The following is a 22,961-nucleotide window of genomic DNA, read 5'->3' as shown; positions in this document are numbered from 1 at the left end:
AAAAGCTAATGGAAAGCTACGCTGGCATGGAAAATGAGGCGGCAGAGAAAATGAACTCATTTGGTACTCTTACAGAGGAGCAAAGCTCTCTTCACGTGGTGTTGATGATGAAAGCATGCTTTCTGTTGCTGAGCACTGATCAATTTCTTTTGTTTCTTTAACAGTGAGAGAATTTAGATGAAAGCACTTAACATTATATAAAAGCAATTACTTTTGTCATTTGGTGTGCTGTTAAAAATGCACTCAATAAGTGAAGGTGCATTCACACAGAACGTGATTTGGCGACCACCACCAAAGCGATCGTGCGAAACAATGTGATCCGTCACATGATCCAGTTGGAAACCTCAGATGTCTAGGAAGCCCAGTAAGAACCAGAGCATGTGCGCGAAGCGGAGCGGCGTGACGCTTAATATTTCACTCCATGCCAGTGCACAACCTTCAATCGCTCAAGCAAACGTTCATTCGTCTTTCTGTTTGTGATGAACTTCGTAAATATCTCATTACAGTAGGCCTATAGATAACAGTTATGATATTTGTGGCTTTAAAGCAATTCGTATAAATGGTATAAATTGAGGTGACATGACTGGAGTGGCGAATTGCAGATCTCGTGCTGTTTTCTCACCGCTGTTGTTTTTGTTTTATGTTTATTTTGTTATTGAGAGGAAAGGGTGTAACATTATATTGTTATTGAGAGGAAAGTGTGTAACATTACAGTATATTATGCGGTACAGTAGGTCTTAATATTGTGGTATCATGGGGAAAAAAAGTTGAATAACTGGTTTGACTTGGTGTTTGCCAAATTTGGTGTTATTACCAGGGATTTTAAGGTATGGTTGCTAGGTGATTTTGTTTTGGAACCGTCAGAAAACTTTTCTCAAAATTGACTTTGAGCTACACCTGTTTGAAGTCGATAGAGTCAGCAATCATGTTTTGTCTGATTCTAACAAATCACACATCATTTTGAAGGTGTTTTAATAGGGAATGTGAAAATAAATTCGCTCAAAATGTGTTCATTGCGACTCATTTTTCCAGCACGGGTCACACTAAACGACGCTCTCATCAGAGTAGACGGCATCGGTATGTTTGTTAACAATATATTGCTTCAACAGTATTTCAAACTTCTTTTTACCCCTAAGCAAAGAACGAAAAAGAACTTCACTGTGAGTTTATCACAAAATGAATCTTTGCTTCTCCACACACCCCTTCAATTTCTTCTCCTTCATTTTAAATTTAGATGTTTACTTTACATTTATGTATAAGGTTTGCAACTTAATTAAATATATATAAATATTTGAACTCCATAACCTTAGAGCTATTGCTTATTTCACATATTCTCAAACCAGCATATCACAAAGGGCATTCTGGGTTGAGCGAGCGGCCCTGAGCAGAATCTTCAGAAAGGCGCTCTGGGGGAAATATTACCATAGCACATGCTCTGGTAGGAACTAACAGTACAGCAACTTTCTGTGACCTCCAGCAATTTAATCAATGCATGTGAGGCTTATGAGCACTTACGAGGAGCAGCTTCGTACATACGGCTGTTCGCTGTGGATGGTGGTATGGAACTGTTGGTGTAGTTGCTGTTAGGATGATGATGAACAGGTGAGTCGTTTCTAGGGAGAGATTGACTGTCTTCCTGAATTTCCTAGAAGAGAGTGAAAATTTGTAGAGAATTAATTTTAGAAAATGAATAGACTTATACAAAACAATAATCTGGAAGATGCTAATGGGGAGAAAGGCTTGACAACAAACACACATTTTTAAAGCATGGTGACCAACTTCCATATCTGTTCCATGTTGGGCTCATGCTGTCAGACTGTCAACAAGAGGAAACTTGCCATGCAGTACAATAAAACAAGGTAAAGGAATAGGGAGTTCACTCAAAAATGGTTTACTTACTCTCAACTTACCCTCACATGAATGCATGAAATGTATTGAAATTTACATTCAAGTATATTCAAATATGGAGTGCAAGACTGGAAAAAAACTGGAAGAGAGGGCAACTCTCTGAGAGAACAAAGGAAATTAACATTTGAACACTCTTGTGCACCATTCGAGACGCAAGTCTCACCTCAGCATCATCCTAATCTACATCTCTTTCCTTCTTCCCACATTCCTTCTCTCTCATGCTGAGATCACCAAAATTCACCCAAGAATCTATATGGTTTAATGTATCATACAGTATAACACATGTTTGGTATCATTTGAAATGTCTCCGTGCGACTGGTACAAAGGTCTCATTCCCAAAGAAGTAAACCAAAAGGTAATAAGGTATTTAAGAGTTTAGAGATCACTCGCACACAGAGCTGCTATCCTGCTCCCGAAAGGTGTAAGCTCTGAATGCAAATTCCCGTTGTTAGTAAATGTTTCCATGTGAAAGAAGTTCCTGTCTTGGTCTGGGTATATAATGAATTGCAACAAGAGGCTCTGGGCGATTTGTAGCTCAAATTAGCCTGTGATGCTGAGTGTGGCCGAGACTCTCAGCATCATGTATTTTCTAATGCCAGGTTCGCATCTTTTCTCTTTATTCCAGAGCATTTTATGTTTTGTATTTATTATCTTTGAACTGATTATGAAATTGGCATGATATATTTACCTGACATAATAAATGGTTACATTTGATTTTATTCCGACTGAATTTGAAATTGTTTTCCCAAGTAGATTGAACGGATTCGTATGTTACCGCAAGTTTTGCGGCAGATTAGTGACAACTAATATTTGGCACTAATTCAAGTGTACGTGTTTTGCAAAGACAAGAAGTGAATTTCCGTTTAGGGCAGCAAAAGTGATGCTTGACCAACCTAAATCTTGGTGTGTCTTACCTCTGTTTTAATTGAATGTTACTTTAGATAAGTGTACGTGGGAAACCACGGCATGGCCAATCCAAAGCTATTGTAAGACGAGTAAAGTTGGTTGACTTATATCTGTAGTAGTGGCCAATTGTATGCAATCACGGGGGCTATACCAAAGTATCTTTGATTGTGTAAGCGTGAATGCGACCGATCTCACGTATATAGCAATTACCTCTGTTTAGTGACCGAAGCTGGCGAGATTGTGATCGTGAGACCCACGTTAAACAAGGTGTGAGGATCTCTGAGTGATATAGCTTCCTAATATGAATGGGTAAAATATAAGTAAAGAGTTAAATAGAACAATCAAATGTATTGCTAAACTATTATATAACTGACCAATAACCAATTGGCAATCTAACTTAAATTCGAGGTCGTGATAAAATGGAGTCAGATAAAAGCTTAAAAGGAATTAAATTACTTTGCCACACGGAAAGACAGTAACACGCAGAGACCTTCACTCGTTCTGGAGGAAACACCCATTTGGACCGATAAACAGGCTTACAGGAGCGTAAATAAACATTTAGTTTTTACCAAGTCTCGTCATTTTCATCAAAAGTAGCACGACACATAATGATGCTCCATACCTGAATGCAAGCAACCTACTGTACACTACCGCTCAAAAGTTTTGGATCTGTATATTTTTTTGAGGTGGGAAATAAATAAATACTCTTATTCAGAAATGATGCATTAAATTGACCTACAGTGACAGTAAAGACATTTATAATGTAACAAAAGATTTGTATTTCAAATAAATGTTGTTCTTTTGAACTTTATATTCATCAAAATATCAAAATGACTAAATTAAAATGCATCATGCTTTCCCTAAAAGCATGCATTCCATAAAAATTAAGCAGCACAACTGTTTTAAACATGGATAATAATAATAAGAATTTTTTTCTGAGCAGAAAATCAGCATATGATTTCTGAAGGATCATGTGACACTGAAGACTGGAGTAATGATGCAGAAAATTCAGCTTCGCATCACAGAAATAAATTAAATTTTAAAATATGTCAAAAGAAAAAAATGTAACAATATTAATATTTTTACTGTTGTTTGGTAAAATAAATGCAGCTTTGGTGAGCATAAAAGACTTAATTCAAAAACATTTTATTTAAAAAAAAACAAAAAAACTTACGAACCCCAAACTTTTCAGTGGTAGTGTAAAATCGTGCATGTTTTAGACGGAACACTACAGAGACTTAAAGACATTGACATCAATTGTGAGAAAACTACCCTGATCTAGAAAAAACATATTGGAGAAAAAAAATCTGTTGAAAACAAACTGTAAATGACAAAAGGATAAAAGCAACCCTGACATATTTAGAAATATTAATAAGCCAAAGGCAATCCTGCCAGACAGTACTAGTCGAGACAGATACGGGAACATGTGTCAATATGAAGACGTGAGGCCACCGAATGACGCGTCCTGATGGATTCTTCTCAGACGACAAAGGAGCTACAGCTGTCACTGTATGGACGGCTAACCCAGAGGAGGAACACTGTAGACTTTATACTGTCATACAAACCACATGCTACAAACGCAAACACACTACTCACAGCCCAGGCTCACTGGACGGACATGAAAGGTATTAGGATATCACCATATCAAAGTGTGCTTAAATGCATTCATACCGTACTATTCCACATGGCGGGGAAAAACAGATGAAAGCCTCGTTCTTTTGTTCCGACGTTAAGCCTCAGCTGGAGGACAGTCATTAGCGGGGATGATGGTTCTTTACACGTGGAAACGTCACTCTTGTCATCTGCCTCCTGCTCGCTGTCTCTCCAGACGCACGGGAATCATCAATGGACCAAACACAACTGATTCCCAGGCTCTCTTTCTCCTCAGAGATTATGTTTGTCAAAAAAACGACTCTAAAACCCCCCTATGCTGAGACTAAGCAACATTTTTCACTGTGATCTGTGCCTTGACAACGGTTAACGTAGGCATGTGTCTAACACAAAAATAGAGAGCTGGCAGGAAAATATCAAAAGGTACTTGAAGAATGATGGGACAGCAACGGCTAGAATCCAGACGGAGGGAAACTAAAAATGAAAAGTCAATTTAAACAGTCGAAATTATTGATTTACATGTTCACCTCCAACCGACTTCAACCGCTGCATCGTCCTTATTAGTGGGGCTTGTTAAAGCGAAGATCACTATTACTATTGCTCACACTGATTTAAACAAACCCCGGGCCACTAGTACTAATCTTGCAAAACTAGTACTAAATCTAATCTTGCATGCAGCACTATGTGTGAAACAGACATGAATAACATCTCAAATCATGTGGCTTGAGTAGAAGAAGGAATTTTGCCTGGTGAGTGATAAAATGCAACCACAAAATAAAAACAACCACCTAGAGCGCCCTAGTAGCAACTGCATTACAATGCCTTGACAAGCACAAGCATCTGAAGAAAATGTCAAAGTATAATTTCTCCTTGCATCGGTCAACATGTCTATAACATGATCATATTGCCATTCAGTGAAATCTCATCCTGGTTTTCGGAGTACAACTCCAACAACACCACACACACACACACACACACCGAGAATCTCTCTGACATCTTCAAAGACTGTGTGCTGCACGTCTTAATCAGACAACAATGACAAGGGAGCTTGGGTCCACCGCCGTAGACAAAGAGCCAACAAAACAAGCCCCTAAACCCATGGATGTCTCCTCCCCTCTTCACACGGGCAACAGTGAGGGTGAGCTGAGGTGAGGAACCCTCAGGGTAGCCCCGGGCAGCCTTTCATTAAAACCCAAAATTTGCCTTTCATTCATGGAACCCATGGCGTAATCTGATTAACTTGCTGAGCAAGAGGAGATCCAGCGAGGTAACGGGATTAGATATCAGACTGGGCGGGAAGAAACAGGAAGGAGAAGAACGAGGAAGGAGGAACAAAGATGGAGGTTTCACATGAAATCATCATACTCTAAAGTACTCTACTGTGCAATAGTTTGCTTTTTAAAAAAAAAAGAAATTAATACTTTTATTCAGCAAGGATGCATTAATTGGATCGGAAGTGACAGTAAAGATTTTAAAGATTTCAAATAAATGCTGTTCTTTTGAACTATCTATTCATTAAAGAATCCTGAAAATAATGTATCACGATTTCCTCAAAAGTATTGTGCCGTTTTCAACATTGATAATAATTAGAATTGTTTCAGCAAATCAGCATATTAGAATGATTTCTGAAGGATCATGTGACACTGAAGACTGGAGTAATGACGCTTTGAATCACAGGAGTAAATTAAATTTTAAAATACATGCAAATAGAATAGTTCCTTTAAATTGCAATAATATTTCACAATATTACTGTTTTTACTGTATTTTTTTTTATCCAATACATGCAGCCTTGGTGAGTATAAGAGACCTCTTTGAAAAACATTAAAATATCTTACTGAACCCAAACTTTTGTACAGTAGCAATAATTACAAAAAAATAATTCAAAATTATTACAAAAAAGTGCTGTGCTGGTACCATGGTACAGTGATGGAATACTTTAATCTAGTATTACAAAAATCCATGATAATACCATGTCAATTGGTTTTATACTTTTTTTTATTATTTTGATTTCAGTATTTTTTCTTGAATTGCGGAACCATCTCATTAAGTTTAGTCCACAAACACTTTTGATTCTCTAACCTCCCACTCGTTCTCTTATCACTCAGCTCTGTCTGGGTGATTAATGGCATATTGATCGCTCCGTCTGCATGTGATTAATGAAGAATGCATCGCAGCGACACATCACCTTCTATTGAGCGCCATTACCGCCCGCACCGATCACCATCTTTCTACCACTTGATTGGGTTGAGGATAAGCTAATGTTCCCCAATAATACTCCAGTCTTCACCCACCCAAAGTCAGACCGCTGAAAGTGGAGTCAATAACTATTTGTCTTCATTTTCATTGGACGTTGATGAGAAGCTGTCGGAATTGATGAACCATCCCAGTTTAACCTTGGATACAAAGACTTTAAATTCGAATCAAGTCACATTTGAATATTTCTAAGCATTTAGAAACTTTACCATATGACCTCGGAAGATCAAAAGAAAAACTTCCGGCAGTTTTTTTACTATCTCTTGGTTGAAAAATTATGTTTTAGTGAGCTGCCGACTCATGGAAATTGATCCACCTCCCCAACAAAATGTGCGTTAACACTAGTTCCCATAAAAGAAAGGAAAAAACATACTGAATATGAGCCTATTTCTGAAAAAATATGCTTAGATAACAAAGACACCTATTTCCTGAAGTGATAAACATTTTTCCATATGTACAATTGGAGTTTGGAAACTGTCTCCATTATCATGTTAAATTTAATTTTTATTTTTTTGCTGACTTGTCTGATTTCATCACGTGAAACCGCATCTATTATCAAGGATATCGTCATGCAGGGTCTTTAATACACAGAGTGACTCCTTAAACTTACCACCACATTAACAAAAGGGGGACCCCAGTGAACATGGCGGACCCCCTGAAACACATGTAAAAACTGGCAATATTAAAAGAGGGAAAAACTTCTCAGCGATTGTCCCATTAATGCAAGCACAAACAAAACCTATACACTGAAGACCTAAAGACACTGAAGGTTTCAAACAGGTGTTTAGTGGAAATGCATGGGTTAACATTGCATATTGTTAGTGCATTAACTGCCTATAAGAGAATATAGACTCAATTGAAATGCATTGATCTGATGCAATGTTATGCTTCTCAGATTCTTGCTTTCTAATGCTTTCTCATTTTTAAATATAATGTTCACCTGTTGAGTCACGTAATTTCCAGTTTAATATTTCATTTTTTGTGATTTTCAGAATATTTTGATCAGATATAGCATATACACCACCGTTCAAATGTTTGGGGTCATTATTATTATAATTTTTTATGTTTCTCAAAGAAGTCCAATGCTCACCAATAATGCATTTAATATATAATTCGTTTCTCTAGTATATTTCAAAATGTTATTAATTCCTGTGATGCAAAGCTGAATTTTCAGCATTGTCATTCAGAATCCTTCAGAAATAATACTAATATGCTGATTTGCTGCTCAAGAAACATTTCTTATTATTATCAATGTTGAAAACAGTTGTGCTGCATAATATTTTTGCAAAAAACAGTGATAAATTTTAGGATTATTTGATTAATAAAAAGTTCAAAAGAACAGCATTTTATTTTATAGATGTTCTTTACTGTCACTGTCAATTTAATGCATTTTTGCTGAATAAAAAAAAAAAGGTACAAAAATCTTACGGACCCCAAACTTTTTAAACAGTAGTGTACACACTGCTTACACAACTCTATCCAGCAACTCTCAAAGTTTAAGAACTGGATAAATCTCTCAAAAGCTGAAAGAAAGAAAAGTATGACAACACATGCAATTTAGAGAATAAACAGAGAAGATCAAGGTTAGAAAAGCCCAGAGGGTTAAAAGGAAACAGAGTGCATGCAAAGATTTGAGATTATTTTATTCAATAAGAAAACTTCAGCGATACAGAAAAGAAGTAAAAGAAAAGCAGACATTGACAAGTATATGTTCCATTAATAAATAAGTGAAAATAGTACATGAATATACTGTACAAGCATGTGCACGATGTTAGTATAAAAGCAGGAAGCAGGAGAGAAGAACAAGCGCTTTCTCATGAAGTCAAGGAAAAACAAGGAAAAGAACAATCTTCACGTGTAAAAAAATAATAATAAAAAATGGATCTATACTGATTTAATTTCAAGGACCTCCATCCCAATGTCCACAATCATACTGCAATAACTCACATGGCAACTCATATAACAGACCCCAATTTTGTTTGGCTTTTTTAACTGGGACAAAGAGCTTTTTATTGGCACACAGCTTTTTAATCAGAAGCCTATTTTCTGTTCTCCTTGTAGGATAACAACAGTACTTAAGTAATTTAAATCTTAGAATAAGGAGGAAGTCAAAACAAAAATGTTTCCCCTTTCAGCCACAGCATGTGTGTGTGTTTCCTTGTGCACATTAGCTAAGGCCCTGTTTGCACCTGGAATTAAGATGCGTTTTGGTTGATCGGATCACAAGTGGACGACACTAAATACAGGTGTAAACGGGGTCTAAAAATATTTGAGCTTGACCACTTTCAACCACGCATTCAACCGGATTGCTTTCGTAACGTAAACACTCATGTGGTCGAACGCATTCGAACAGCCACAAAAGACCGTCTTCTCTCCGCCTACTGACCTAATGCGTAAACATTATTGGAAGCGCGCTAGCCAGACAGGATTTAAACTTTGTCGGCATTAAGCTCCAAGTTTGGTTTGAAGAAGTAAAATGTACCAAGCACAATGTTCGCTCACCATTCCTGATTTCTAACACACTTACAGCGCAGAAACTAAATCTGCTGCTCGCCGTATGTTTTCCGTCATCTCCTTTTGTGTTTATATGTAAATTGTGAGAGTAATAATTATTTTGTCAATTAGATTGAAAGATCTGAAAAACCCATACACAGACCCTCCCCTTAAAGATATCAGGACAGAAGTGGTTGAAAGTGGACAAAAGAGACAGATTAAACACCAGGTATAAACAGGAATGTTTCTGCCTCGTCTACTTGTGATCAGATCGACCAAACGCATCTTAATACCAGGTGTAAACAGGGCCTACCATTCAGAGGTCACCTGACAGCCTGTGATGCCGATAGTGGTGATGCCGGTGGGCTGTGGTCAGTGACCTGGGTTCAGAGGCCCTGCGGGTAAGCGGTCTGTAGTGGTACACATGGTACGGTACAGGTACTGGGCATACCTGTGCAGGCGAGCGCTCCAGAGCACGCAGAACCACCAGCTGGATGGTTCCTCTGAGGTTCCCTTCAGTCGACATGGAGTACCGCAGGGTTTCCATGGCATCGTGGTTGGAGCGTCCGATCAGGGATTCACTGTTAACAGCTACCAGCTGGTCATTGATACGCAAGCGACCATCCTGCAAACAAGGCAAGACAAACACCAATGTTACTCCACACGTAGAGCTACTCAGAATTTATAGTGGTTAAACGTCTGTGGAAAAAAGTATTTTCTAAAAAGTCGTCATCTAATAACTACACTAAGCACTACACTAACTTTATTAAAGTTTGTACTATTTTTATTATTTTTATTACTGAGTCCCAAATCATAGTGGTTATAGACAGATTAATATTTTTAATGCACATACATTTTTACTGTAGTACTACTGTACACACTCATATGCATTATATTATACATTATTATATACAAATACATATTATATATCATATAAATCACATATACATACAGTATATCATTATATATATATATATATATATATATATATATATATATATATATATATATAAATATATATATATATATATATAAATATATATATATATATATATAAATATATATATATATATATATAAATATATATATATATATATATAAATATATATATATATATATATAAATATATATATATATATATATATATATATATATATATATATATATATAAATATATATATAATAGGTAGATATATACATTAATTTACCTACAGATTCAGTGCCAAAATTAAATTATAATTAAAAAAACTGAACTACATACCATAGCACTAGTTATAGATGTATTGAAAAGCTCTTAAATTTTCACTATAATAAGATATATAATTCTACTATAAATTCAATGGCATATTTCAAATTAAATATATATTTTAAAAAAACAATGAAACAAAACCTAAATAAAAATAAAAACAATTATAAATCATCATGGCAGTGCTTACATTTTCAATGTAAGATAATATAATTTACCAATAAATTCAGTGCAGAATTTAAAATTAAATATTAAAAACAGAATATAAAATACAATTCATTTCATAGTACTAGATACAGACAGATTAATACGATTAAAAGTTCTTAAATGTTTTATAATATAACTATAAGATATAAAATGCACATACAGTATGTATCAAGAAAAAAACGAAAAGAAATGTAATACATAATCATTGTATCAACATACACATCTCATTCAAGATTGGAGCATTAAATATACTTTTAACCCGATTTGTGAACGAACTGTTCTTTTGAATCTGTACTTTTCAATGAACCGCCACTACTCTTTACTGTCACATTACAACATGTAGTTAAGTTAGCAGCAGTGCTACTTTTAGCTAGCTACTCCCAGCACTAAAGCCCTATAGTGTGATTTAAAAACATTTATGCGGTGTCTAGCCCCACTGTTAAATGTTTAATGCATCCCAGTATGAATCCAGATACAATTACAGATGCATATCATTAGTGTGAAAGGACCAGGCTGGAGTGAATTGGATTAAGGTTCACAGCTGTGGTTTCCTAAATAAAACTCAGCTGAGGAGGAACAAAAGAGATTAGCAGCTAAAAGCCACTGGAGCCGCTAAAGACTCCTGAGAGTCTGTGTCACGGCGGATGATCCTGACCCTAGAGCGGGGTCACTGACCGCAGACCACTGATACCGACCTGGGAGGGGGTCTCAGGCAGAACGGACACAAACACTTGTGCCCATCTATTGAGAAAACATACTCATGCATACACAAGCAGACCGTCTGGAAGATCACAACCCAAGACGGCTTTTTAAAGCCCTCGTGAAGGACGCCACCTCATGAAGAGCTCCAAAGATAGCCCACGACATGTTTTTCTTTATTACTAAGTAATTGCATTCCGATCATTTATTCTAGAAATTATGGAGCTTTTAAATTCAAGCCCATTTGATCTCAATCTTGGAGTGCTTGAGGAGCAACAGAATGCGAGTGATAAGGGTGAACGGCCGAAGTCAAATGAAGAGCTCAGCCTTTGAAAATGTCTATTTCTTTGAGCGTCTCTCTGATGGAGGCCTGTGATGCAGCTCGCTCTCCACTGGAGTGCTGATAGGGGCCAGTAGATGTGGCCTTATCTACACACACACACACACACACACACACACACACACAACACCTGCTGCCTGACTGGACTGATTGAGGACAGGAGACGAGTATTCATATCTCTCTGACGACACTTGCTAAGGTTCACTTATTACAACAGATACAGCATAACCCGAACCACCACGACAAACCTGAACAGGCTACGATGGCCACTATTCGTCTGATCATTCATCTACTTTTGTTTTGTTTTGTTTTGTTTTTTTAGTTTGAGGCCACTTTGGGTGAATCACAGCATACTACGGTGTATTCTACTAAATTTAAGCAAGATTTGTATTATTGCTTCCCAAAACATAGTGCTAATTACAAACTAATACAATATTTGGAACATTTAAGTGGGTGACAACTATGCCTTATGAATGCACATTTTAGGGTGTCGAATAATTTTTGTGAATTTATCATTTATATTATGTAAACCAAGTGTTTACTTTGAATTTAAATAGGCTTAAAGTAGTTAATGCAATATTTAACATTAAATAACAACCTTTTTTTTTTTCACCAGTGTTTTAATTGTTCAATAAAACTAAAACTATTAAATCTCCTTTTTAATTTAAATAAAGCTAAAATAATTAGATAAAATAATAGATTTAAAAAAAGAAAATTGAAACTTTGCTTTGAAAGCTAACTGAAACAAGTCATTTCTTACTACTACAGAAAGCTAAATAGAAATATTTAAAAACAAAATAACTAAAACACATACTATAGTGTAAAAATAACACTAAAATGACAGATTTTTAATGCATTTATTAATCTAATTATAATATGCACAAATACATGTGCAAATATGTTAAATTGTAACATTTCAAGTTGAATGAATTATGTATTATGAGCAAATGTATATTTATATTAGGGCTGTCAAACGATTAATCGCGATTAATCGCATCCAAAATAAAAGTTTGTTTTTACATAATATATGTGTGTGTATGGTGTATAATTATTTTCTATATATAAATACACACACATGCATGTATATATTTAAGAAATATTTGCATGTATATACTGTGTATATATATTTATATTATATATAATTTATATTATATATAAATATTTTATATATAAATAACACATTTTTCTTAAATATATATGCATGTGTGTGTATTTATATAGAGAAAATAATTATACTCCATACACACACATATATTATGTAAAAACAACTTTTATTTTGGATGCGATTAATCGCGATTAATCGTTTGACAGCCCTAATTTATATATTTCTTAAAGTATGTATGTATTTAATCACTTTTTTCATTTTAAATGATTTTTATTAGAACTGTGCGATATGCACAGGTTTTGAGTGACTTTCATCACTGAAGCTCTGAAATGAACGGACGTTATCGTTGACGCTGGCCGCTTTTACCTTGTTTGCGGCGCCACCGTGGATGATGGACTTGATGAAGATGCCCAGGTCTTCTCCGGTCTCTCGGGACTTGTTACCCTTCAGACTGACCCCCAGACCAGCTGAGCCGGAGTCCTTCAAAGGAACTTCAAACATCAGCTGTTCTCGCCCGTCCTCAACCAGCAGTGGACCTGACGGCTCTCCTTTCTGCAAATAACACACTTCGGTCAGCATCTCAGTTGACTTTTAAAACTGTATAAATGTGAGCATTTACCCCAGTGCAACATCCTGCCGCATTGACTACAACTGTAAGTGGATTACTGGACATGCAATTTTTTGCTTGCGTTTACAAACTACACGCCGAGTCAAAATGATTGTCAGTGGTAATCGACATGTCACAGATGCTGTCGATAGAGTTGAACTCGTATTGAACCTGGAACACTCCAATAAGATAATGGATGTAGTGAGATGAGCACACGAGTGTTTACATTGTTGTTTTTTTTGTTTGTTTTTTAATAGAAATCTTGTATGCCAACCAAGATAATATCATTACAATTGAAAGTAACTTTTCTATTTAAAGATATTTTAAAAAGTAATTTATGCCTGTGATGCAGTTTTCAGTGTCACATGATCCTTCAGAAAATAATCTAATATGCTGATTAGCTGATCATGAAAAAAATATATATTTTTGAGTACGGTTGCCTCATATTTTAAAATATACTACGGGTGACCTCGAATAGTCGAAGATTCGATGCTTCGATTGGAGGAGCCTGATTCGACTACCGATCTCATGGTCGAATCTTCGCAGAGGTGTTATGAAACGAGGATCATGCCACTTTGGCTATATGAGGGCGCTCAATGTCTGATTTCACATAGAACTACCGGTTTTCTGTCAATACGTTAATATTCAGCCTATTATGATAATGCTGTATATAAAAATGTGCAAAGAAAGAAGCTTTTAATAAATATTTGTTAACGTGCGTGAATGAATCCAAAAACCTTGTGACAGATTTAAGTTTCACTTTCAATCCGTGACCGACAGAGGAGCGTCTTGGCGGCAAGGATTTAAATCTTTAACAATGTCTGGGATAAGAAAATCTAAAGTGTGGATGTACACCATCAGAAAGGATATTCTCCAAGGCTGGATTTAGCATCAGGAAAACCATGATCGCACTTCTGCCGGCCAACGTTAACAAGTTGGTTTTCCACGGGACATTCTAAAATGCTTAATGTGAAAAAAGCTTTTAAAACACTTAAAAAGCACTTTAACGTGGCTTAATGCATGTACACAGTACACACTTTATTAAGAAACCATATGTGCAGATAAGCAGATGAACCCAGAATATGAACGCAATGCGTTCCTCCTATAGTAAAGCGTTTTCTTTACATAATTTGATATTTTAATTTAACTATTTTAGGAGATTAAGTTGTTAAACGTTTTTCACGTTAAGTGTTTTAGAATGTATTTTATCCGCGCGCACAAAAGACTTCAACGGACACAGACAGAGTGAAAGACTCTCGATCAGGTAGGGTACAAGTGTTCTGATTCGACTATGAAAATCCATAGTCGGGGACACCCCTAAAATATACATTTATTTGATGAATAGAAAGGTCTAAAGAACATCATTTATTTGACATAGAAATATTTTGTAACATTATAAATGCCTTTACTGTCACTTTTGATCAATTTAATCCATTAAATGAAATCCATTTATTTAAAAAAAAAATCTTATTGACCCTAAACTTTTGAAAGGTATTGTATATTTTAGTGATGGATCTCAATTAAAATAAAGGCAGATTGTACACATGACCAAATGGATGGAATAATAATGGATAAATATATAAAGTAGGGTTTGGATAGAATGAATGAATGTCTAATGGTGAGGCAGGAAAACACATCGGGAGTCATTTGAACGTGAAATGGTTCGAGCATAAGAACGTGCCAGATCAAAAGAAAGCATAACAAGCTTTTGTCAGTGATTCATTCAGGAGGGCGGGGGTTGGAGAACGACACCATTTAAGACTAATAACTCATTATTGAACACACTTACACACACACACTCACAACTACCCACACATTTCACTTCTCTTTTTGCTTTCTTTTGCTGCAAAACATCATTATCAAAGAGATCAGGGGTGTCAGTGCCATGGCCTTTGACCCTTTCTCCACATCGTTTCCTCCTCCTCTCCACAATCGTATCAATAAAACCTAGCAAAAAGGCCTGGAATGAAGTGCATCGGCTAAACGCGACTGACATCCTCCTGGAAACCACATTAAACATTAGCCTGTTGCTAAGCTACTGTGGAAATGGGCCAGGGGAAAAAAGCAACAAAAATGACTTTGTAAGAGTACGAAGTTGGGCAAAAAGCATTAACTAAGAGCTAATGATGAAATATAGGAGGGCCAATGGGGCAAAGCTTCAAGTAGTCCTTTTAGTGTGTCCTCTTACTGATGATAATGTGTCGTACATGGCCTGAGGCGGACGACAAATCTGAGTTTTAGCACACAATAAAAGGCCTGTTTGTAAGTGAGGTCAAACTTTGGTCCCAGCGAGAATATCAGATTGTCTGATGTCTCCTCACACGAGGAACGAGGGAGATGCCGCTTCGGTGGTCCTATCAACACTCGAGGCCCAGACTTCACATGAAGTCCTCCTGAGGGCAAATACACACTCATATGCTCTCATACACACCATGTGATTATTTTAACTGAAAGTACTTGAGTAAAAGCTGGGAAAAAAGGACAGTGACACTTAAAAGGCGGATTCACGTTGGGAATAAGTGGAGCGACGTGTAATCACAACATTGCAGCAAACATATTAGGAAAACTGTATTTTAATTTAAAAAAAATAACATTAGTATTAAAGTAATTCATATGAACTGACATTGTAAGTATGATAAATATAAGTAATATTAACACTAATGACTAATATTTGTTCTATTAGTCATTAGTTTTAATATATAATATCAATAATAACTGATATTAATATGAATACATTTTATTAGTATTAATACTTATCAATAAGTATTAACACAATTAATATTAACTGATAATATTAATATGTATTATTAATATCAACACTAACGATTCATATTAACAGGATATTACATATGATACTAGTAGGAATTCATTTTAGTATAAAAAATGATATTAATATTAATTGGCAACATTAATAAATGTTATTAATATCAATACTATTTAATAAGTATTAACAATTGATTTAATATTAATAGTAACTGATATAATAATAATACATTTACACAACAAACATTATTAATGTCAACATATATTATTAATATATATATTATTTTAATAGGACTTGATATTAGTATTAATAGTCGTTAATTTTAACAAATCATTCATATTAATACATGTATACTGATATAGTAATTAATAAAAAAGTCTGGTCAGTGCGCTTCAAGAGCTTAATATTAATATTATTTAAGGAGAAACATCAGAGACAAAAATGTATCCTTAACGGTAAAACATAAACCAAGATATCCTGAGCTACAACATTTTCCATAATTGATTTGATTCACAACGCATTTTAAGAGGAAGTCTTTGTGTCATTTACACAAAAATAATCCACGGGAAATGTGTTTTGATGCCCCTGGCTAGAAGTCAATGCACCTTAACCCAGATATTGAACCAAATTAGAATTGATGTCAGAACGCCATCTGCTATTACATGAAAGCATCTACACTTTTTATATTACTCGCAGCTTTAAAAAGCGTCCATTGGCTTTTGGAAAGAAGTGGCCGTGACCCAAATAACAAATATAATTAAACAGGCCATGCCAAAGCAGAACACATCCTGTGTAGGAAGAGGAATTATTACAAAGACCATCTCAAGGACTTCTACATGCTCCACCAGCCCTGTGCCCGACCTCTCTTCCTCTGAGTGCAACTGTGTGCAATGTGCTTTCTGACCCCTCCATCCTCACAGAAAACCTGAATCAAAGGGTCTACAGCAACACCCACAGCTCAAACTCCACAGACCCTTCAAACAACAAACTATACAGATTACATTGCGATTGTAAATTGGTTACAAAAATCAAATATTCAGCTTTTACAACAAATATCTTGTCGGAAAAACATGGAATAGTGGTTGACTTGACTTGACTTGACTTGACTTGACTTGACTTGACTTTAGATGCAACACACCATGGTTCAAATAACACAACTTCTATCAAGACTTGATTTTAGATCATTTATCTAGAATACACGTATAATTTGTCTAGTGGAATACCACAAACATCACTAAATATAGTCATTTTATCATTCTTTTAAATTAATTTTTGCAGTGCATGCCCATGTCTTGTGGGCACAAAACATTTTTACATTACATTTTAATTTAATGTTTGGCTGATGTATTGCTACTGGCTATCAGGTAAAATTAATATGCCGCTGAAGACATTAATTCCACCCACTGCATTCATTTAATCTCACAGCACGTGACAAACCGATGGCAATATCAGTCAGCTTAACTTTAATGCAATGCTCAAATTTAGGCCACGTTCGTTCACACTGTCAGTTTTTGGGATTGACGATCGCATTTACTTACAGGTGTGAGTCTCGAAATGTCCCGTTCACACGGCAATCGAACACAGTCTGAAGGAACGTAGAATGGGAGTGAAGCCTGTATTCTCTAACCAGGAACCATAGCGTCAGTGACCAAAATAATATAAAAAATGCTAACATCCATAAAACTGAAAAGTCACTTTTGACACGACAAGAGTCCAATCAAGCCACGAGTTCACCCGTCAAACCATCATTAACAACAGCAGCTTTTCTATCTGAGTGGAGAGCGGATCATTTGAGTCCTGCGTAGAGCAGCTCTGGTGGAGAACGGTGTACTAAATCTAAAACCTTCAGCTCATTTCTCTGTCACTGTAAGTTACTGAAGGAGCAGACGGTAGACACGGTGTTTGTGCATCACAGAACAGCTCTCTCGCACTATATGACGTGACAGACAACTAGTTGTCCAGCCCGGTTCAATTCACACAGTGCAGTTTTTGTGAGTCCTGAAAATTTACGCCGTGAGTATGTGTATGAGAACTGTGTGTGAACATAACCGTATTAAAGACTCAAATACAGAACTGACAACCATATTCTGTTGCTGTGTGAACGTGGCCTTAGACATTTATAGTTCGTCATGCTCATTAAATGTACATTTACTTAAGGCCACAGAATCTAATGCATGTCTGATTAAGTTCTACACAACAATGCAAATACACATATACATATTAGAGATGTGCCCGAAGCGGAATACTGTTTAGAAAGGAAATGACACATTCTACGGAGCCCCTAAAGGGACATGGTGATGGGAAAAAATATATTTGAATGATTTTGCATTCTCTCGCAATTATATAGTTGGGTAATTATATTGTGTATTATTTATGGGTATCAAGGAGCCGCTATCAATATGTGCGGTATCGAAATGCCTTTTGAATGCACGCTCGCACGTAATCCATGTAACTGGCCTTGAATTTTACAAGATATTTGTTAATTTGTTTGCGCATCAAATCCTATGGCATCATCCTGTCAGTCATCTCTCCTTACTATCTTGATGTGATAAATGAAATCGGATGTGCTGTAATGTAACCGACTACCACAGCAAGCCTAACCTTGTCCCTTTAGGGGCTCCATGCATTACTCATTTTCCGAATTTAGGCTTCAGGAACATCCTTTATATGCATATACCAACAAAACATTACTAAAAGTTACCATATTTTTGGTCATGTACCATGGTATTCTTTCAAGTACCTTGGGCGATCAACAATCTAGATTATATGCCAGCTTGGACTAGCTAAAAACCATCTTGTGAGAGTTATAAATCAGGTAAGCTCGGCACCATTAGATGATTATAGTTGGATTTTCCAGCAGGGCCGGACGTTTCGGCGACACACTCCTGCATCCGGGATATCCAGTCACCAACACATCAGCACCGTGACTAGATCCCAAAAGGTTGATTCAGAAAAACAAGGCTTTAACTCTGTCAACGGTCTCTAAATACGGGTCACGCCGACTGCTCCATCTCTAAACAGACACATCTAGCTGCTAACAGGATGGACATTTATGGTGTCGCCCATTTCCTGTCTAAAAGACCTGCTGGATTCAAGCAGACTGTTATAAAATATGCTTTATTTTTGCTAATGGCTGACCATCAGCCAAATCTGCCTTTTTGAATTAAGATGGTATATTTTGTGCCTGCAGTGGGTGGTTAAAGAAACCGACAAATACTGTATGACGGTGGGTGTTTATGGAGGGTATTTCAGGTTTGGATGCATTCATTGGTTGGAGTGAAATATAAATACACACACACACACACACACACACACACACACATATATCCTCTAAAAAGGCAGATGGTGAAATCTACTCAACACTGTCATTATATCTTTTCATACTCTTCCATTCTCTGAAAAAAATATTTCTCCCGAGTGTGTCATTTTTCCTTTTGCCTGCCGTCGCATTTCTGCCATAATTTACCCAGGCTAAGCAGTGGCACAGCTAACCCACTTTGAATTTGAATAGGGTGGAAAGATGGAGAAGGTTTTTCTCTGTGAATAGATACTGCAGAGCAGCGCTTTATGACGTTTTTTTGTGCCTAACAAGAATTAATGGTCCAATAATAGTCATTGTCAATGACATACAGCTGCTCTTCTTGAACAGATCTGGGACAGCAAACATTTAACAAAGTACAAAGCTAAATCCATAAATAAACCCCACATTTAACCGGGCATTAGTTTTAAATTTTCGCAATAAAAAAATAATACAAATTCTGAACTAAAAAAAAAAACAATAATAATAATCTCAGACATCTAATTGAGGAAGTAATGCATGAAAGACATTTTTTACAGTCAAAACGATTATGAATTGTTTGGCAGCCCACATATATCACAGATGACCCGTCCAAACCAGAAGCCTTTGATAAGCAGACACTAGAGTGTAAATGAACTGAGGATAGACAGAGACACAATGAAGGGATGTGGTCTTTCTTCCTGCGATGATGGATCTAGTGGCGCCACAAGTGCTTTTTACTCGTTGTTTGGATTCTAACGGGGGTCTGATGTTTAGAAGAAAAATAAAGATGCTTTGAAAGGGGTCAGCGATCAACACGCCCCGCATGTAACATCTGGGAGAAGGGATGGGCCAGCATCAGCCCAAGGCTTCCTGTTAAACTGCTGTGTCGTGTGTACAACTTCCCGTCACAAGCTGATTCGACACATTCAAAATAAAGGAGGGGACTGATGGGGTTAGCAAAAATGTATTAAGCACGTTGTTGGTTATATTATTTGCATGCATATTTTGCAAAAGTTTATTGCAAAATATGCATGCAAATAATTATACAAATATTTAGTATTTTGACAGCATAGCGAGACCAGCTCGATTACGTCATTAGTGAGCTTTCCCAGCAAGTTCATTAGCCAGTACTGTAGTTTTTCCACCACAAATGCAGCTATTAAACACTATTTAAACAAATTATTTTACGGATGGCTTCAATAAAAGCATATACCATCGATTAACAACCTTGGAACTCACAGTAGGTCTGTCTAAAAGTTTATAAATCATTGGTAAAAATCAATTTCCATGTGGAAAAAAAGAGTTTTTACTACTCGACTGTTGCACTACAGTCTTACCAGTTCTCTGGGCAAAAACTCTTCTTGTCTTCCAACGTTCATTGATACGGTCTCTCCCAGTTTGGTGCTCCGCAGCATAGCCACCAGTTCCTCTTGTGTGCGTCCTGTAATGTCCACTCCATTTACCTAGAGAAAGAGAGAAAGCAATTTCCAGTAACCATCAAAACTGAGAGCAAAAATGTCCATTTACACTTTGACGAGATGGAAAACATGTCAGTATTAATTGTGTCTCTTGGCCAGGTGCAATACAAGACAGACAATTGGCCTAATTACGTCCAAAATGCATTATGCATTCTGAAACAATACATTTAGATTGCATTTAAAACAATACCTTTTAAATGCATAACTGGCGGGGAAGGAACAGCATAATTTAATGTTCTATAAATAAGCTCTGATTTTGCATTTGCCAGGTTGTGCTCTCATGATTGCATTGACGCAGAAAGCATGTAATACCTCCAGGATACGGTCTCCAGACTTGAGCCGCCCGTCTTTAACGGCAGCTCCGCGAGGCAGAATGCTCTTGACCATAATGGGTCCTGGACCATGAAGAGACGAGTCTCTGGTTACCACGGTAAAACCGAGGCCTTCCGTGCCTGGAGAGAGAAGAAGGCCAGAAACATTAAGCATTTATTTAATGACCCAGTGAACCAGACAAATGGGCTTCTTACCGTTTTCAACAGTGTGGAAAACAAAAGCTACACTAACTTCTGAACATATTTTACACTGCTGTATGATATAAAATAAGGTGCCAACAATCGAAAAAGTACATAATTGTTCCACTTATATCCCTTCCACAAGGCTCTAAAAAGACTTGCTAACATCCTAAGGCTCTATTCACCGCAGGGAAGATCACTGAGAACATTTTGCTTAACTTAAACTTAAATGAAAGATGTGATGTTCTGGTCATTTACTGTACACACTTTGATGTACAACACAAACTTCAAAAGACACAAAACTGGAAAAAGACAAAGAGAATGACTAGTTTTAGCGTGAAAGTCTAAGGATGTTGACAGATATGAAGGAGAATCTGGAATGCCAGTAGGAAGTACATAATTCAAAAGCTCTTATATCTTATTGGTTGTTTTTAATGTTTTTCGACTAGAAAAAAAAAATGTATACCCTTGCAAACTTTTACCTTACAGATTAAAACTTGAACTGTTTATTGCAATGAATATTCCACATTTTTAATAAAAGGTTAGTAATTTTTAAGTTTTTTCAATTGAAAGGCTTTTTGAAAAAGACTTCCAATGAAAATTCTATTGAAAAGGCCTGTCAGAATGAAACATAGAATTTTCAAATAAAAAATTTCAATTTAAAGGCTCATCGAACAAAACTGCCAATGAAAGTTCGATTTCATTTCTGTTGGGCGGAAATCTCGTATCTCCTTATCTCGTCTTTTTTTCATAAATCATTACTATTGGTCACTCCACATCTGTCAGTGGGTTTTGCAAATATTTAACCAATGAAAAGTATTAAAAAGAGCTTGTGACTAAATCTCGTATCTCCACTGGATCCTCAAACTGTCAGTCAAACCTCATAACTCCACCCGCCTCTATCATGAATGAAGTGTCGCACACAGTTTGCACCATCTCTGCTTGTCTGCAATGCAAGGCTAAATAAAGAACTGTTGCTTGAATAAGTACAGTATTTTCTTTACTAAAAAAAATCTATGTATGTAAAGGCTAATGTTTTATGTACTTGAGGAGCGGAGAAGAGTGTCTTAGTCTGGTATTTGTCATTGAGTCATAGCCAATATTGTCTTAAATAGCACTTCATCTTTAATAACATGAGATTCTGGCCAAATGACTGAATAAACTGAGAGCCCACATAGCTAAAATAAACTTTATAACCTGTAAGTTAATGAAAATGTAATGTGATGCTGTTACTGCCTCAGATAAAACACGTATGCCCAAGATTCTCTGAAATTCTCTGGTCAAAAACTCCATTTGATCTTGATTTTGGTAAAATGTTAATAATATAATGACACATGCATATAAAGCCACAATATCAACTGTGACATTTGTTTTCTCTTTTTTTTCTTTTCATTTCCTGAAAAGTAGTGTTTTGGATCTACAGTGGGCAATTGATGTTGAAAAGACATCAAATTGATGTCAAAATCAACGTCACAAAAATGGTCAAATATGCAAATCAAACTGACGTCAAAACCAATCCATGACATTGATTTGATGTAAACTGAATGTCAAA

General features: G+C 36.2%; 1 protein-coding gene across 3 annotated transcripts in view; it reads right to left on the bottom strand.

Moving 5' to 3' along the window:
- The window catches only part of pard3ba (par-3 family cell polarity regulator beta a), a 166,906-nt gene that overhangs the window by 69,091 nt on the left and 74,854 nt on the right, over positions 1–22,961 (bottom strand). For all 3 annotated transcript variants that reach the window (XM_079856494.1, XM_079856496.1, XM_079856495.1), the window contains exons 9-13: positions 21,210–21,349; positions 20,757–20,882; positions 13,135–13,320; positions 9,623–9,796; positions 1,516–1,645 (exon numbers count right to left, since the gene is read on the bottom strand). In XM_079856494.1, the coding sequence (XP_079712620.1) occupies positions 1,516–1,645; positions 9,623–9,796; positions 13,135–13,320; positions 20,757–20,882; positions 21,210–21,349 (756 nt within the window). The remainder of the gene's footprint in view (positions 1–1,515; positions 1,646–9,622; positions 9,797–13,134; positions 13,321–20,756; positions 20,883–21,209; positions 21,350–22,961) is intronic.

Source organism: Squalius cephalus (assembly GCF_949319135.1).
Source record: "Squalius cephalus genome assembly, chromosome: 2".
NCBI classification, from domain to species: Eukaryota; Metazoa; Chordata; class Actinopteri; order Cypriniformes; family Leuciscidae; genus Squalius; species Squalius cephalus.
This window is presented reverse-complemented; position numbering and strand designations above follow the sequence as displayed.